Here is a 17,933-nt window from a genome sequence, read left to right as displayed (position 1 = left end):
CAGGCCCCTCTCGACCCTTCGGTGATTAACCTATGGTTAGGTTAGCTGTCATGTTAATATGCGATGACATTATGCCTCCGTGGATTTTAACTCGTTTGCAATATGTTTGTATTGATTGCTGTCCCTCCTCACCGGTTAAAGGACGCCACCTGTCGGTCTTCTCGGTCTGGCCGCTCCCGCCTTTTGACAAACCCTATTCTCGTTTATTGTCACTTTTGTTTGTTCTCTGTGCTCGACTCTGAGCTCTGCCCCGTTGTGGTTTGCTGGTGCCTGCGAGCCTCCCCTGTTCTGCGCGTTGAACTCTATACTGCCGAGGTATGTTGGTGCCTCCGGCTTCCTCCGTTCTGTGCATTGAGCTTCGTGGTGCCCCCAGGCTTTCTCTGTTCTGTGCATTGAACTTCTATGAAGGCGACAACCCCGTCGATTCCCTGCCCTGTGCAATGGTAGGTTTGCTGTTCCTCTGGACAATTTCTGTCACATGGGTTGATTCTCGGCTCTGATAACTTGTTGGTTTGTAACTGTGACAGGGTACCCTCCAGTTCCGCGCTTCTGGCTCGATTCGTTCGTCCCTGCCTCCAAGGTATGCAATTGTTCTATGCTTTACTCTGCCTTCATGCCTGTTTCAGACTCTTACAGTCTCGCTCCTTGTCTCAGGCTCTGGTTGTCGGGTTCGGTTTTGCAATGTCGCCTTATCAACTACAGGTAAGAACCGATGGGTTTCATGGCTTGTTTCGTCTGTTGGTTTAGCTCGTCTTTCGTTCCGGTTCTGCACTAACCCTCATCCACCTCTGCTTGCAGGTTGTTAAGGTGGCTGGCCGCCGAGGGTTTGCTCACTCTGCAATCTCCGGGTAGCAGTTTGAAACCCGCCCAGTCTCACATAACGGGTAGGGTCTTTCCGACCATGATTCGGTTGTTAAGTTATGAAGGGTTCTGATGTTCTTGGTTCTTGTTCCGTTATAGTTGCAGTCACCTGAGTTGTAGATGGATTGTGCTCCTCCCTGTCCTTCGTGGCTCGTATAGCCGTGTTCTGTTGTATTTAGCTTAAGAGGCTTCGTTTGTAAGAGAGTTTGTTTTTGGCGAGTGCTATCTGCTCAGAAAATCTTGTGGTGTGCTCTTGCTTGTAATGGACGGTGGTTAACTGGTTAATTAAGTCAAACTGTTTTTCTCATTTGCTTTCTATACTTGTATTATCTTGTAAATGGAATGAAGGCGTTGTATTTTTGTTACCTGGTCATTCGTCGGTGACTGTTGAATGGTTCTCCTTTCTTTGCTGGAAATGGTTTCCTGTAGCAACACTTTTCCCTTCTCGACTCCTGTTACAGCTTGTTGTCTTATTGTTTCAAATGCATTTTAATCACAACAGACGGAAATATGGAATACGTATGAAATAATTAATAATGGACTATTAGTTGGCAAGGTAAATGATTTGTTTGTTTTTATTACAGAGGACTGTTTCACTGTTTGCTTCTTCGTACCGGAGGTTCTCTCTCTCTAACTATTTTCCCTTTGTTTTTAATACTTGGAAAGCATAACTGCTTCTATTTTCGGTTGAACTGTTCAACCAGAATTTGTCCAACTGCTAGCCAGTTTATTTTTACAAAAATGATAACTAACTGTTAATTATTTCCTAAACTAAAACAATTCACAACTGTAATCCTACGGTCTCTAACGGCCTTTTGGAAAATGAAACAAATAATAATAAAGAAAACCAAAAATGACAAGTCTAATAACCTGTCCAGCTATGCATGTAGTCTTCGACTTGTTCTTGTTTTCTTTTCGAGACAGTCAACCACCTTCTGTCTCCTCGGCGCTGGATGCTCCTGCATCAGGCTCCCGGGGTGGCAAAAAGTCATGGCTCCGTTCCATGAGGTCGTCGACAGAATAGCCTGTTTTCTATATCTGCGTTGCGTTGAGCCACGAACTGTCCTCTATCGGACGGTCCTTCCACTTGACCAAGTACCGCAGATATTCTTTCCTGCGTGTGCGCCTAGCTACCTGTGTGTCAAGGATCCTCTCGATCTCATGGGGTTGTGCCATTAGCATCTGCCTCATCCATGAACTTTCCTCACAACTGGTGTCCCGCGGTGGCTTTGCTGCCGCACTGTCTTCCGAATCAGCGACATAGGGGAACAGATCTGCCACGTTAAAAATGGGAGAAATATCGATCCCTGGTGGCAGCTGTAGCTCATAGGCATTTGCAGAAAACTTGCGAATGATTTTGCAGGGACCGATCTTTTTATACTTTAACTTGTTGTACTCCCGTTTTGGAAACCGTTCCTTACGTAAATATGCAAGGACTTCATCTCCAACGTTGAATTGAACTTCCCGACGCTTTGAATCAGCTCGCTGCTTATACTTTTGACTGCTGTCCTGTAATTTCAGCTTTACCTGCTCATGTAAGTTGCTCATTGCTTGGGCGAAATCTTCCCCATCAGCACTTCGTTTTTCGAGCTTTCCCAAATCTCGTAATTCATGCACTCCGCGTGGATGCATGCCGTATAAAATCTGGAAGGGACTATAACCGGTGCTGCGATTAGGTGAATCGTTATATGCGAATTCCGCTTGAGCAAGTACATGGTCCCACGTCCGTGAATTTTCGCCTATTAAGCTCCATAGCAAATTCCCCAGACTCCTGTTTACCACTTCAGTTTTTCCATCGATCTGCGGGTGGTAAGCGGAGCTGAACTGTAACTGGGTGTTCAACTTTTTCCACAGGGTTCGCCAAAAATGTCCGGTGAACTTTACGTCCCTGTCGGAGATGATGGACCTTGGGAGACCATGTAGTCGAACGATCTCAGTAAAAAACAAATGTGCTACATAAGTAGCATCACTGGTTTTCTTGCAAGGTACAAAGTGCGCCATCTTTGAAAATCGATCTACCACTACCATTACTGAATCGAAACCCCGCTGTGTCTTAAGCAAGCCCAGAACAAAATCCAAGCTGACGGAGTCCCACGGTCTGCTCGGAATGGGTAATGGTAAGTAAAGACCTGTATTCTGACTGTGACCCTTTGCCAGTTGACAAACCTTGCACCTACTTACGTACCTTTTTACATCCCGTTGCAACTTTGGCCAAAAATAGAAATGCCGTACCTGTGAAATTGTCTTGTCTATACCAAAGTGTCCAGCCAGACCCCCACTGTGTTTTTCCTGAATAATGTTCTCTCGCATAGAGCAGTTGGGAATACATAACTATCCTCCCTTAAACAGCAACCCTTCCTGTAAATTGTAGTCCAACCACAGGCTACTGTTTCTCAACAGAGGGTTTTGGCAGGCCTCATAGGCCTCCTTAAAATCTGCATCTGTTTGATACAGTTCCCTCAGGTGCTCAAAGCCTAAAACCTGCATTGTACTTTCCTGTAAGAGTAGGGTCCTCCTACTCAGCTCATCTGCCACCTTGTTCGCTTGCCCACTAATATGTTTCAGTACAAACGTGAAATTCTGTAGATACTCGACCCATGCTGCATGCTTATGGTTCAATTTATGTTGCTGCATGATGTACTGTAATGCAGAGTTATCCGTAAATAAAACAAACTCATTACCTAACAGGTAATGTCTCCAATGCTTTAACGCTTGTATGATTGCGTAAAACTCCTTGTCATAGGTTGAGTATTTCTGTCTACTCTCGTTCAGTTTTTCACTGAAATACGCGACTGGCCTATCCTCCTGACTAAGTACTACCCCAATGGTTGTACCACTGGCATCACAACGAACTTGAAAGAGTTTGTTGAAGTCAGGCAGCCTCAATATCGGCTTTTCGGTAATCTTCCTTTTCAAAATCTGAAAACCATTTTCCGTTGCTTCGGTCCAGTGAAAAGGCTGATTTGCCTTCTTGATCATATCCAGCATAGGTGCACAGATCCCACTGAAATTCCTGTAAAAACTTGCTAGTCCGTGAAAACTTCGGACTTCAAATAAACTTCTTGGAGAAGGCCAGCTAACTATAGCTGCCACCTTTTCTGGGTCCATCTTCAGTTCATTTTCCACAATTACAAAACCCAGGTACACTAACTCCCGCTGAAAAAAAGTACACTTTTTCAGATTGATCAGCAACTTGTTCTGCTGCAGCTTCCTCAACACACTTCGAACATGCCTGAAATGTTCTTCCTTAGTTTTACTAAAAATCAGAATGTCATCCAGGTAAACTATTACGAACTTTCCAATAAATTCCTTCAGCACCTCATTCATCAGGCGCATGAACGTACTGGGAGCATTGCTCAACCCAAATGGCATCACCAGCCACTCATACAGGCCTTCATTCGTCTTGAAAGCTGTCTTCCACTCGTCTCCTTCCCAAATTCGGATCTGGTGATATCCACTCTTCAAGTCAATCTTCGAGAAATAAGCCGCCCCACTCAAACAGTCTATCATATCGTCCATTCTTGGCAAGGGAAACCTGTACCTAACAATAATTTTTTTAATGGCTCTAGAACCCGTGCACATTCGCCACTCTCCTCCTTTCCTTGGAGCCAAAACGGTCGGTACTGCACAGGGGCTCATGCTTTCCCTAATCAATCCTTTGTCTAACAACTCCTGAACCTGGTTTCTAATTTCTTCATGGTCCTTAGGGCTCATACGATAAGCTGCTTTATTTGGCAGACTTGCCCTGGTATAAAGTCAATACAGTGACTAATACCTCTCCTGGGGGGTAGTTCATCCGGAAGGTCATCCACCACGATGTCTCCAAATTCCTGCAACATATTTTGGATTTCCTCGGGCAAATCTGAAATCTGTGTATGCAGTATCACTGCCTTTGGCCTTCTTATGACAGCAAAATTTACATCACTGTCCTCAATCTGTTTTATAAATTCTTTTCCGCCCATCAACAATGCTTTTACCCCACTGGTTTCAGCTGCACTTTCCTCTTTGATGGGTACAAGCGTGTGCTTGATCCCATCTTTGACAAACTTATAACAATTTGTTTTCCCGTCATGAACTGCGCTTCTGTCAAACTGCCAGGGTCGTCCTAGCAGTATATGACAGACATCCATTGGCATAACATCGAAGATGATTTTATCCTTATACCTGCCTATCTGAAACTCCACCTCACACTGTTCATCAACTAACAGTTGATGTCCTTTCTGCAGCCATGACACTTTGTAGGGAGTGGGGTGCTTCAACTTTTTCAATCCCAGTTTCTCCACCATCTCTACAGCCACTAAATTGTCGGTACTTCCACTGTTGATGATCAGCTTGCAGCACTTACCCTGTGACTTGCAAACTGTTCGGAACAAAGCCTTTCGCTGGTCAGGTTCTGCAATTTCTTTTGCTGGTTTCAACAGCACCTTATTCAACACCAAAGCTTCACCCGTCTCTGGTGCGTTCTCCACTTCCTGAGGTGTTGCCTCAGCATCCTCTGGCTGAGCAACATAAGCTCCTCTTCCGCCTACCGGTTCACCTTCAGGACAGTCATACGACTTGTGTCCCCACTTGTGGCAACGATAGCACTGGACAGTTCCCCTGCCCCGACCATTTCCTCGCCCTCGCTGAGCCGGTCGTCCTCCTCTAGTGCTATTGTCCTTCTCTGCTGTGCCTGCAGACTTAGAACTGCTGCCTTCTTCACTTGAACCTGCACCTCTGCCTCTGCCAAAAACCTTACTTTTCCCCCTGCCAGTTCCGCCTCCTCTCGTGGCATTCTGTTTCCTGTTAGTTTTCTCCTCCGCCTTTAGTGCAAACTGGTATGCTTCATCCAAAGTTCTGGGTGAGAGGATACCGATTTCATCCAGTATTTCCCCCCTCAACCCATTCACAAATCTGGCTGTTTTTTCTGGGGAATCTTCCACATACCTTGCTCGCAGATTCAACTTATAGAACTCTTCTTTAAATTCCTTAACAGTCATCCCTCTTTGCTTCAAGTTCTGCACCTGCCTATACAACATGATCTGATAGTCTTTCGGCAGAAACTTCTCCTTCAATTTTGCTTCCATCCTGGTCCACTTCTTTATAGGTTGTTTGTGTAGCCTTTTCCTTTCCGCCTGAACGCTGTCCCACCACAAGGACGCATGTCCTTTCAGCTTTGTGGCGGCGAACTTCACCTGCTTGTCCTCACTGGTTTCCTCAAACTCAAAATATTTATTTACTTCACTCAACCAATCCAGTAACACATCTGCAGACAAACTTCCGTCATAAGTGGGTAGCTCGTGCTTTGGCTTATGACTGGACAGCAAAACTGACTTTAATAACCGGAATTCCGGTGTCACCCCTGTTACACAGCAATTTGTCACTGTCATCCTGTCAGTATCCCTACTGTGTCATGAAATCAAATTTATCATGCTCATGCTCTCTAAACTGGCCAAATAACCCACTTTTTCCAAAGTTTTGTGCATCAGCGCGTCTGTTCCTAAAATAACCGCGATGACAGGCGCTTTCTAGTGTATTTTGTGCGCTGCCATCGCGGAAGAACATCACTTTTCCGCGATGGTTCACAACGCGCCTTTCCCGTGTTCTTCCGCACTGACGTGACTTGTCCAGTTACTGATATGTGCTGACAGCGCGGCAGTTTCCCTATAATCCGCGCTGATCCAGTTTGGGCGAATTTGTTCAAACAACCTGCCTTCCAGATCTCTCCAGGCTTGGTTGTTAGCTTTGTGAATGTCGACTCCCTTCTATGGTGTGTCTGTTCAACCCTTTGCAACAACTTCCCTTGAAGATAAGATCATCCTTCCACCCTTATAGGAGACTCCTTCTCCTATATAAACTTCCACCATTACCATGAGCAGAGAGTTTTTTTAGTTTTTGGATAGTTAGACATAGCTTGGATTGTATAGAGCTTATAGTGCTCAGATTGCTGCTACTATAGGTATTTGGTGTGCTAGGTGTGGAAGTGATTGATTGCTTAGGGAAGGTTGTTTTGTGTTGCTTGTGAGAGAGAGAGTTGTTGTTGGTCTTGGGAGAATCATCCTCAAAGGTGAATGCTTGAGATACATGCTGACTGGCCCCTCCTGAGAAGATTACCGACGTCAGAACATTTGGTTGTACTCTTCTCTATTCTGATTAATAATAGATGACTGCTATTATTGTTCCATTCCCATTTGTACTTGCAATGGTTAAATGTGAATTACATCTTTTCTGACTGATGTATGGTTGCTTTTACTAGATTTCACGCTTGTGTTTGTTTCCTCTTCGAGTGTGCAGGTATCCATTCGCGGGGATCGCGAAGGATTGTGACCAGCCAAAGCGAAGGAGCGAAGGCAACATCTCTTCGCCAAACAACAGCGCTGGAATCCAAGTAGGTGCTCTTTGCCTCTTGTTTAATTGTAATTAGGAACATGCATAGCAGCATTGTTTGATTGTTGCTAGACCCTTGCTGGGCTAGTAGGGATCGCCTCTATCCGTAGAGGGGATTTACCTCTCCGACAATTTTGGCGACTCCGCTGGGGAGCAGCCTTTTTGTCTCTTGGGTCCACTTTTGTGTTTGACTTTGATTGGTCTTTTTTCCGAGATTTCGGGATTGTTTCTCTGCTTATGAACTTTCTAGGCGCTTCTGGGAAGCATCTTTATTGTTTAAAAGCTCTTGCATTTGGTTTGGGAAGTTTTTAGTTTGGCCTTGCTTGTTTTTTGCGCTCAGCGCGTTTTAATTCCAAACAGTCGCGCTGACATCGCGACCCTGTTCTTTGGTTTTCTTTCCATCGCGTTTGTACGTCTAAAAGTCGCGCTGACCTCGTTTTCAGAGACAGCGCGCTTTATTCGTGTCCTTCCGCGCTGACATCGCGCCCCCTCTTCTTTGTATTTCCCGTCATCGCGTCTGTGTGCTTTATATCCGCGCTGACCTCGTTTTTTTGAGACAGCGCGCTTTTTCCCTGTCTTTCCGCGCTGACGTCGCAAAGTTGCTGAAGGTCTCCCCCTGTCAGCGCCGAGTTGCTGAAGGCTACCCGCGCTGAGCCTGAAAAACTCATTTTTGACCAAATCGGCCTCCTGAACCTCTTGCTGTGACTCTCCCTTCTTCTCTCCACCTGTCTGATGACTTGTTATTCACTGTCTGAACTTTGAACTGTTTGATTACGAAGCTTAGCCTCATAGGGTTTCGTTTTGCTCGGTTTTGAGTTTGCAAATACCTTCCCTTTTTGCTTTCGCTGCTTGGTTCGTGTTCCCACCATCACTTTTGCAATTGCTGGATTGTGTTGTGTCTCTAGTTGACTGGTTGTGACTTTCGTCCTTCGGGTGTTTGCCTTTTTCTATTGATTTCGCGCTCTAACTCTAGGACATCTAGAGGTCGCGTGTGTGTCAAGCCTACCGTAGGGAGCTTGTTTGTTTGTTCGACCAGCCAAGTTCAGATCTGTTCACGCACTTGTTCAGTGATTGTTGGAGTGCTTTGGATTGTGTTTCCAAGTGGTTTCTTTTCGCTTCCTCCTTGCTTGCAATCTTTGCTTGTTTTGCAGAGCTTAGATCACATAGCTCGTGCATTACTTTGTTTCTTTTGATTTGGAAACTTTGGTTGAGTGTTTCGGGAACTTTGTGTGCTCTCATTAAGTAGTTTACTTGGTGTTCTGGTTCCTCCAAATTCATTTAGATGCTTTGTGCCATTGGAAGAAAATCAAACTAGTAGCTTTGCTTTGAGAATTGAAAAGGAAAAGGATGTTTCATTGATTTGCATTTTCAAAAGAAAAAGTTTCCTTTCCTTGCTTTTAGCTGCATTAGGTTGCTTGTTTGCTTGTATTTGTTTTGTTTGATCAAAATTCTTTACCCTCTCATAGCTAGAATTCATCGAACAAAATGAAATTCTTTGGCATGTAGTTGGCATTTAGGTAATTGTGAGAGAACATACGATAGGACCTGAAATCGAAACTTAATCTCAAGATCAACTATAAAATGAACCAAATGAATCTAAAAACGCATTGGAACTAAACGCAAATATTTAGAGGTCTAGGTTAGAGACGTGTTCCGGTGTCTTAAAACATAGTCACTGTTGTTTCACATTAGGTTGGGTGATTCCTCCTTCTGTGACTCGATAGTGGTCTAACACGGACTGTGCTCCCACGTACCGTCGCGTATATAGGGAGACCCCACTAGGCTTTTATCCTTGATCCATAGGAAGCCGAGTCTGCCGCCTTACGATTCGCAATGCAGTGAACACAGCATTCACGAAGATTGACCACCCGTACCCTAAAAAGTATTCTGTGGTTTTGCGAAAAGTCTGGCACACCTTTTACCTAGAGTCTCCAGAGCAGTCACTTTTGATCCTTTTCGGACTCCCTAAATGAAAAGGTGCCTGTGAGCGTCTTGTCACTTCGTGCTCATTAAACATTCGAAGGAGACTAGAGTCATCTTTTCGTCCTTTTCTCGACTCTTGAAACATGAAAAGGTCAAGTTTGGTTCCTGTGTCTTAAAAGTTTATTCGGCCACGATAACATCACCTGGTTAGATCTTGTGTGCGTTAGCTTGAGTAGATTTCGTTTTCGTTTGCAATGGCAACTTTTCCGGGATTCACTAACCCAGGTTCCCCCTCTGATGGGAACCCAGGACAATTCCCTCCTCTTGGGAATGTTGGTGCTCCGTATATGGCAACGTTGTCCCTACCAGGGTTAACTGTTGGGTTGCCTGTTTGGTTGTTTTCAACCTCTTTGGTTCCTACCGTATCGGCTGTTAGTCCATCAGTCCCTCCACCTGAACAACATCATGTTGATCCTAAGGTGGATCTCTCCTCTTCGACGCCTACTTCTACGTCATCCTCTTGTACTTCGCCTGGTGAAATTCTCGATGAAAGTAACCAGGTGGCTAAGAAGAAGAAGAGGAAGACCAAGAAGAAGAAGTCCCCTAAGGGAGAGCCTACACACACAGTTCCCCTCCTAAGTCCAGCTATTCACTCCAGTACACCTGAAGTCGGGTCACCTTCTGCTCCTCCGCGGAAGGTTAAGCTTCCTTGTCGATTATGCAGGGAGGACCACCTGCTTCGTGATTGTCCTGGCATTCCCAGGGTATTAGAAGTTTGGTCTCACGATCCGGCCCGCCCTTCATCGTCCACTGATCATCATGGCGATGCTACCTCATCAGCTGGGAATGGTAAGGAGAAAGGGAAGATTCGAATCCCCTGTAAACTTTGTGAAGGCAATCATCCCCTTCACCTTTGTCCGCTCATGGATAAAGCCTCCAGTGTCTTGGAAAGTCTTACAGCTCCCTCACCCCAATTCCCCGTTGGATATCAACGTCTCTCTGCAGTTGCAGATCATTCGCCTCCCGACAATGAGATTGGTTCACATTCTTCTATTGTCCAGGCCCCTCTTCCCGAACCTGGCTGTTCCCAGCCTGTTCCAGACCCGCCGTTGGTCGGAAAGGGTGTTGACTCGAGTTCACCTCCTCTCAACCACTCTGTTTCGGAAGAGCAAAATTCTCATGTTCTTCTCGTCTCCTCGGATCCTCCTGAGCTTGAAACCTCTCCGGAGAATTTAGATTCGGTTCTTTCCGAGCAGGGGGGCAACCATATGGTTCCCCCACCAAGTAGTTCAGTCATCTCCTTTGATTGGAGTCGTTTGACTGCCCCTCCCCTTCCATCCCATGTGCCTTTCTGGGTCACCGCCTATGCTTGCAATAGGGCGCTGCCCGGCACTGTGTTAGATGAAGGAGCATCGGTTAGTCTTATGCCCGTTACTACTTGGCGAGCTTTGGGTTCCCCATCGCTTGTACCTGTCGCACCGCATCTCACCGCGTTTGACGGAGGAACGAGTCAGCCATTAGGGATCCTTCCACAGTTTCCTATCACTTTGGGAGGCAAGACTGTCTATATCGACGTCTCGGTTACCCAAGGTTCTTTAGACTTCAGTCTTCTCCTTGGTCGTGACTTTGTGTATGCCATGGGAGCCCTTGTTTCTTCACTTTTCCGTGTGGTTTGCTTTCCACACGATGGAAGAATTGTGACGTTCGATCAATTATCGTTCGTTCGTCCACAAACCCCTCCGGCGCACTCGTCCTTCCCTCCTGGCTTTCAGCCACAAGTTGCATTTGCCTCGCCGCAAATCAACTACGTGGCCACCCACCCCGTGCCCGTACCCAGTGATGACACCATCGTGCATAGTGTCCTGGGGGCATTAGGTCCTGATTTCCAAGATGTCGGCCTTCCCTCCGGAGCCACTTTCTTGGAGGCCTCCACTTCCCGTTCATTATGATGAAGTCTGGATGGAGCATAGTTCTTTTCCTATGTCAAGCTCCTTAAAAAATGAAACTGGGTTTGGTTGGAGCATAGTTCTTTTCCTATGTCAAGCTCCTTAAAAAAAGAAACTGGGTTTCGTCGGAGCATAGTTCCTTTCCGGTGTCAAGCTCCTTAAAAAATGAAACTAGGCTTGGTCGAGCATAGTTCCTGATCTTGTGTCAAGTTCGTTAAAACATGAAACAAGGGTTATGAGGATAGTTCTTTTACTGTGTCAACCTCATTAAAAAAATGAAACAACTCCCTTTTCCGATCGAGTCTTTGATTAAGATCTCGTAAAATCCCAGTCGAGTCTTTCCAAGATCTCGAACGTGAACCTTCATTCCATCCACTTTGTCGAATGCAATGAAGCTTGGGGGGCATGTACCTCGATGTGCGTCATTATGCTGGGGGCATGCGAGCTTATAACAAGCATAGTTTTTCGTTTCAAGCTTGTGTAAACATGAAACCGAATCCAAGCAAAGTTCTCCATGGTTCAAGCTTGTGTAAAAATGAACCCATACCCGATTTACATCTCGTGATTGCCATGTTTATCCGCTAAATTCTGCTAGATGAGCCTTGGTTGTTTCATTCCATTGCTACCATCTCTTTGGCCGATCATATGCTTTCACTTGGTTGTTTTACCTTTCCTGAGGGACCGCAGTTATGAGTGGTTTTGATAGCCAGCCTCTTGACCATTACATGTTTTGAGCAGTTCCACCTTTGCCGGAACCAGTTGCTACCCTTTATACCACTCGTTCCTCTAGGACGAGTCGCCTTTAAGCTCTTTTCTGACTCGTAAAATATGAAAAGATTGCCGAGTATTTTTCCCTTTTTGACTCGTTAAAGAGAATAAAAATGGAGGTCTGCTTTCAGCTCTTTTCTGACCGTTTTAAAGACGAAAAGATTGCCGAGTCCCCCTCTCAGCTCGTTAAAAGGAACGAGAGGCGGTCGCCTTTAAAGCTCTTTTTTTGACCGTTTAAACTCAAAAAGATTGCCGGGTTTTTGTCGTTTTGAACTCGTTATTGGCTCCAAAACGACGTACTTCCGACCGCTTTTTTACTTTTTCGAGTCGAAGGCACTACTTACGAAAAGTACTCCTCGATCGTAATGGTCGGGCGGTTCTTTCGAGCATTGTTTTATACTTTTTCGGGCTCGAGAGACACAACTGTACGAAAAAGGACCCCCCCTGGAGTCTCCTTTCCCGCTGTCTTTTCAGACTCTCTAAACAAGAAAAGACGCCGAGTTTTTCCTTTGTCAGGCTCGTTAAACACTTGATGACATCGGACATTGTCGAAATGACACTCTTCAAGCATATGCTATCCCCGTCAAGCTTGTCCTCCAAAAATAACCGGGGTACCTGCCAGAAATGGTGGGGAAATGGAACTGTAATCATAGTCGTGTCGGCAGTCTGTCGCTCTTGAACATGGCACTCTTCTGCTTCATGTCTGGGTGGGACCATCTCATCTCGTTTTTCACTAGCTTCTGTGGGTTTTGGGTTACCATATTTGACCGCTCATCTGCTCGTTTGCCTTGTCACCATGACCTCTCTTCATTTGATGTCAAATACTGCCAAGTCCGTCAATGTGCCACTGATATGTTCAAGAGAAGTTGACCTCTGCAGAGTTACAACCTACCCTTGACGCCTCACATACTTCTGATTCGTCACACTAATCTTCCTTTGTCTCGCATCGATGATGTGGGAAACATTATGGCCCACCTTCGATCAAGGTTGCCTCCTGTCGACTTCAGCTCATTATCCGGGAAGGTGACTTAGAGACCCCTTTCAGGTGCCTTAGAGCCTGCATGCCTCAATGGCAGGTTCTTCGTGTTCGACGCGAGGTTTTCATCATTGGCCTCCGATCGGATGATTCCGCGGGTGTTCGACGCCAACTCATTGATTCGCATGCCGTGGATTGTACCTATAGTACCTTGAGGACCATTGTCATTATTGGTGGCCCCTCTCGCGTCTGTTAACAGTTTTCATCATTGACTGGTAATCAGACGATGTTCATGCATGTTCGACTTCAACTCATGTATTCACATGCTTGAACTTGTACTTTGTTCGGATTGGGATGGAGCGCAAGACCCTGGTTCTAGTCTGTTGTGGGCCAGGCTGTGATTTTTGTGGATCGATATTACATGACTCGTTGATGGATGGCTGCGACCATACCTGAGTCTTTTAGGATGGCTGCGACCATACCTTATTATCATCATGGTCTCTTCAGCTGGGTGGTTACGTCCATACCACAGACCTTTCTTCATATGTCTTTTGGATGGCTGCGCCCATGCCTAGACTACATGTAATCAAGCTATCAGTTGTACATACGTGCAGGTCCTTCCTGGTGGTGTTCCAGTTCGGCAGTTTTGTAAAGCATTTCACCTCTCCCACTCTCTCGGGCTTCATGCTTTAGGGGGCATCTGTTACACAGCAATTTGTCACTGTCATCCTGTCAGTATCCCTACTGTGTCATGAAATCAAATTTATCATGCTCATGCTCTCTAAACTGGCCAAATAACCCACTTTTTCCAAAGTTTTGTGCATCAGCGCGTCTGTTCCTAAAATAACCGCGATGACAGGCGCTTTCTAGTGTATTTTGTGCGCTGCCATCGCGGAAGAACATCACTTTTCCGCGATGGTTCACAGCGCGCCTTTCCCGTGTTCTTCCGCGCTGACGTGACTTGTCCAGTTACTGATATGTGCTGACAGCGCGGCAGTTTCCCTATAATCCGCGTTGATCCAGTTTGGGCGAATTTGTTCAAACAACCTGCCTTCCAGATCTCTCCAGGCTTGGTTGTTAGCTTTGTGAATGTCGACTCCCTTCTATGGTGTGTCTGTTCGACCCTTTGCAACAACTTCCCTTGAAAATAAGATCATCCTTCCACCCTTATAGGAGACTCCTTCTCCTATATAAACTTCCACCATTACCATGAGCAGAGAGTTTTTTTAGTTTTTGGATAGTTAGACATAGCTTGGATTGTATAGAGCTTATAGTGCTCAGATTGCTGCTACTATAGGTATTTGGTGTGCTAGGTGTGGAAGTGATTGATTGCTTAGGGAAGGTTGTTTTGTGTTGCTTGTGAGAGAGAGAGTTGTTGTTGGTCTTGGGAGAATCATCCTCAAAGGTGAATGCTTGAGATACATGCTGACTGGCCCCTCCTGAGAAGATTACCGACGTCAGAACATTTGGTTGTACTCTTCTCTATTCTGATTAATAATAGATGACTGCTATTATTGTTCCATTCCCATTTGTACTTGCAATGGTTAAATGTGAATTACATCTTTTCTGACTGATGTATGGTTGCTTTTACTAGATTTCACGCTTGTGTTTGTTTCCTCTTCGAGTGTGCAGGTATCCATTCGCGGGGATCGCGGAGGATTGTGACCAGCCAAAGCGAAGGAGCGAAGGCAACATCTCTTCGCCAAACAACAGCGCTGGAATCCAAGTAGGTGCTCTTTGCCTCTTGTTTAATTGTAATTAGGAACATGCATAGCAGCATTGTTTGATTGTTGCTAGACCCTTGCTGGGCTAGTAGGGATCGCCTCTATCCGTAGAGGGGATTTACCTCTCCAACAACCCCTTCAAACTCGTCTTCTGGTTCTGCCACATCTTCATCACTATCATCTGCTGGGTCTCTCCTTCCCCCAGCTTCTACTACTGCCAATCTTTCACGCAAAACGCGAATCTCCTCACGGAGTCCCACTTCTGCTATCCTCCGGACCGCTCTTCCTCTTCCTCTTCCTCTTCTGCCAACCTCCATTTGCTCTTATTCGGCAACATGCTCTGATACCACTTTTGATGGCCCAGCCCCCCAACGTTTACAATCGTGTGGAATTTAATGTGTAGTAGTTGGTAACCGTGTCAAAGTTACAGGCCCCTCTCGACCCTTCGGTGATTAACCTATGGTTAGGTTAGCTATCATGTTAATATGCGATGACATTATTCCTCCGTGGATTTTAACTCGTTTGCAATCTGTTTGTATTGATTGCTGTCCCTCCTCACCGGTTAAGGGACGCCACCTGTCGGTCTTCTCGGTCTGGTCGCTCCTGCCTTTTGACAAACCCTATTCTCGTTTATTGTCACTTTTGTTTGTTCTTTGTGCTCGACTCTGAGCTCTGCCTCGTTGTGGTTTGCTGGTGCCTGCGAGCCTCCCCTGTTCTGCGCGTTGAACTCTATACTGCCGAGGTATGTTGGTGCCTCCAGCTTCCTCCGTTCTGTGCGTTGAGCTTCGTGGTGCCCCCGGGCTTTCTCTGTTATGTGCGTTGAACTTCTATGAAGGCGACAACCCCGTCGATTCCCTGCCCTGTCCAATGGTAGGTTTGCTGTTCCTCTGGACAATTTCTATCACATGGGTTGATTCTCGGCTCTGATAACTTGTTGGTTTGTAACTGTGACAGGGTACCCTCCAGTTCCGCGCTTCTGGCTCGATTCGTTCGTCCCTGCCTCCAAGGTATGCAATTGTTCTATGCTTTACTCTGCCTTCACGCCTGTTTCAGACTCTTACAGTCTCGTTCCTTGTCTCAGGCTCTGGTTGTCGGGTTCGGTTTTGCAATGTCGCCTTATCAACTACAGGTAAGAACCGATGGGTTTCATGGCTTGTTTCGTCTGTTGGTTTAGCTCGTCTTTCGTTCCGGTTCTGCACTAACCCTCATCCACCTCTACTTGCAGGTTGTTAAGGTGGCTGGCCGCCGAGGGTTTGCTCACTCTGCAATCTCCAGGTAGCAGTTCGAAACCCGTCCAGTCTCACATAACGGGTAGGGTCTTTCCGACCATGATTCGGTTGTTAAGTTATGAAGGGTTATGATGTTCTTGGTTCTTGTTCCGTTATAGTTGCAGTCACCTGAGTTGTAGATGGATTGTGCTCCTCCCTGTCCTTCGTGGCTCGTATAGCCCTGTTCTGTTGTATTTAGCTTAATAGGCTTCATTTGTAAGAGAGTTTGTTTTTGGCGAGTGCTATCTGCTCAGAAAATCTTGTGGTGTGCTCTTGCTTGTAATGGACGGTGGTTAACTGGTTAATTAAGTCAAACTGTTTTTCTCATTTGCTTTCTATACTTGTATTATCTTGTAAATGGAATGAAGGCGTTGTATTTTTGTTACCTGGTCGTTCGTCAGTGACTGTTGAATGGTTCTCCTTTCTTTGCTGCAAATGGTTTCCTGTAGCAACACTTTTCCCTTCTCGACTCCTGTTACAGCTTGCTGTGTTATTGCTTCAGATGCATTTTAATCACAACAGAAGGAAATATGAAATACGTATGAAATAATCAACAATGGACTATTAGTTGGCAAGGTAAATGATTTGTTTGTTTTTATTACAGAGGACTGTTTCACTATTTGCTTCTTCGTACCGGAGGTTCTCTCTCTCTAACTATTTTCCCTTTGTCTTTAATACTTGGAAAGCATAACTGGTTCTATTTTCGGTTGAATTGTTCAACCAGAATTTGTCCAACTGCTAGCTAGTTTCTTTTTACAAAAATGATAACTAACTGTTAATTATTTCCTAAACTAAAACAATTCACAACTGTAATCCTACGGTCTCTAACGGCCTTTTGGAAAATGAAACAAATAATAATAAAGAAAACCAAAAACGACAAGTCTAATAACCTGTCCAACTATGCATGTAGTCTTCGACTTGTTCTTGTTTTCTTTTCGAGACAGTCAACCACCTTCTGTCTCCTCGGAGCTGGATGCTCCTGCATCAGGCTCCCGGGGTGGCAAAAAGTCATGGCTCCGTTCCATGAGGTCGTCGACAGAATAGCCTGTTTTCTATATCTGCGTTGCGTTGAGCCACGAACTGTCCTCTATCGAACGGTCCTTCCACTTGACCAAGTACCGCAGATATTCTTTCCTGCGTGTGCGCCTAGCTACCTGTGTGTCAAGGATCCTCTCGATCTCAAGGGGTTGTGCCATTGGCATCCGCCTCATCCATGAACTTTCCTCACAACTGGTGTCCCGCAGTGGCTTTGCTGCTGCACTGTCTTCCGAATCAGCGACATAGGGGAACAGATCTGCCACATTAAAAATGGGAGAAATACCGATCCCTGGTGGCAGCTGTAGCTCATAGGCATTTGCAGAAAACTTGCGAATGATTTTGCAGGGACCGATCTTTTTATACTTTAACTTGTTGTACTCCCGTTTTGGAAACCGTTCCTTACGTAAATACGCAAGGACTTCATCTCCAATGTTGAATTGAACTTCCCGACGCTTTGAATCAGATCGCTGCTTATACTTTTGACTGCTGTCCTGTAATTTCAGCTTTACCTGCTCATGTAAGTTGCTCATTGCTTGGGCGAAATCTTCCCCATCAGCACTTCATTTTTCGAGCTTTCCCAAATCTCGTAATTCATGCACTCCGCGTGGATGCATGCCGTATAAAATCTGGAAGGGACTATAACCGGTGCTGCGATTAGGTGAATCGTTATATGCGAATTCCGCCTGAGCAAGTACACGGTCCCACGTCCGTGAATTTTCGCCTATTAAGCTCCGTAGCAAATTCCCCAGACTCCTGTTTACCACTTCAGTTTTTCCATCGGTCTGCGGGTGGTAAGCGGAGCTGAACTGTAACTGGGTGTTCAACTTTTTCCACAGGGTTTGCCAAAAATGTCCGGTGAACTTTACGTCCCTGTCGGAGATGATGGACCTTGGGAGACCATGTAGTCGAACGATCTCAGTAAAAAACAAATGTGCTACATAAGTAGCATCACTGGTTTTCTTGCAAGGTACAAAGTGCGCCATCTTTGAAAATCGATCTACCACTACCATTACTGAATCGAAACCCCGCTGTGTCTTAGGCAAGCCCAGAACAAAATCCAAGC

General features: G+C 45.6%; 1 protein-coding gene across 1 annotated transcript; it reads right to left on the bottom strand.

Moving 5' to 3' along the window:
* Positions 1–16,884: 16,884 nt before the first annotated feature.
* On the bottom strand, positions 16,885–17,400 carry LOC149266079 (uncharacterized). The gene has a single exon (XM_089407095.1). It carries the CDS (start codon positions 17,398–17,400, stop codon positions 16,885–16,887), a length of 516 nt encoding a protein of 171 aa, XP_089263221.1.
* Between the last annotated feature and the right edge of the window lie 533 nt (positions 17,401–17,933).

This window comes from Pinus tabuliformis, chromosome 6 (genome assembly GCF_031772625.1).
Source record: "Pinus tabuliformis cultivar Carrire ecotype Pingquan chromosome 6, CPIR1, whole genome shotgun sequence".
Classification (NCBI taxonomy): domain Eukaryota; kingdom Viridiplantae; phylum Streptophyta; class Pinopsida; order Pinales; family Pinaceae; genus Pinus; species Pinus tabuliformis.
The sequence above is the reverse complement of the archived record's forward strand: the minus strand, read 5'-3'. Positions and strand labels throughout refer to the sequence as shown.

Excerpts from the sequence above, each read along its gene's own strand:
- LOC149266079 (XM_089407095.1), bottom strand. The coding sequence starts at position 17,400 with ATGAGCAACTTACATGAGCAGGTAAAGCTGAAATTACAGGACAGCAGT.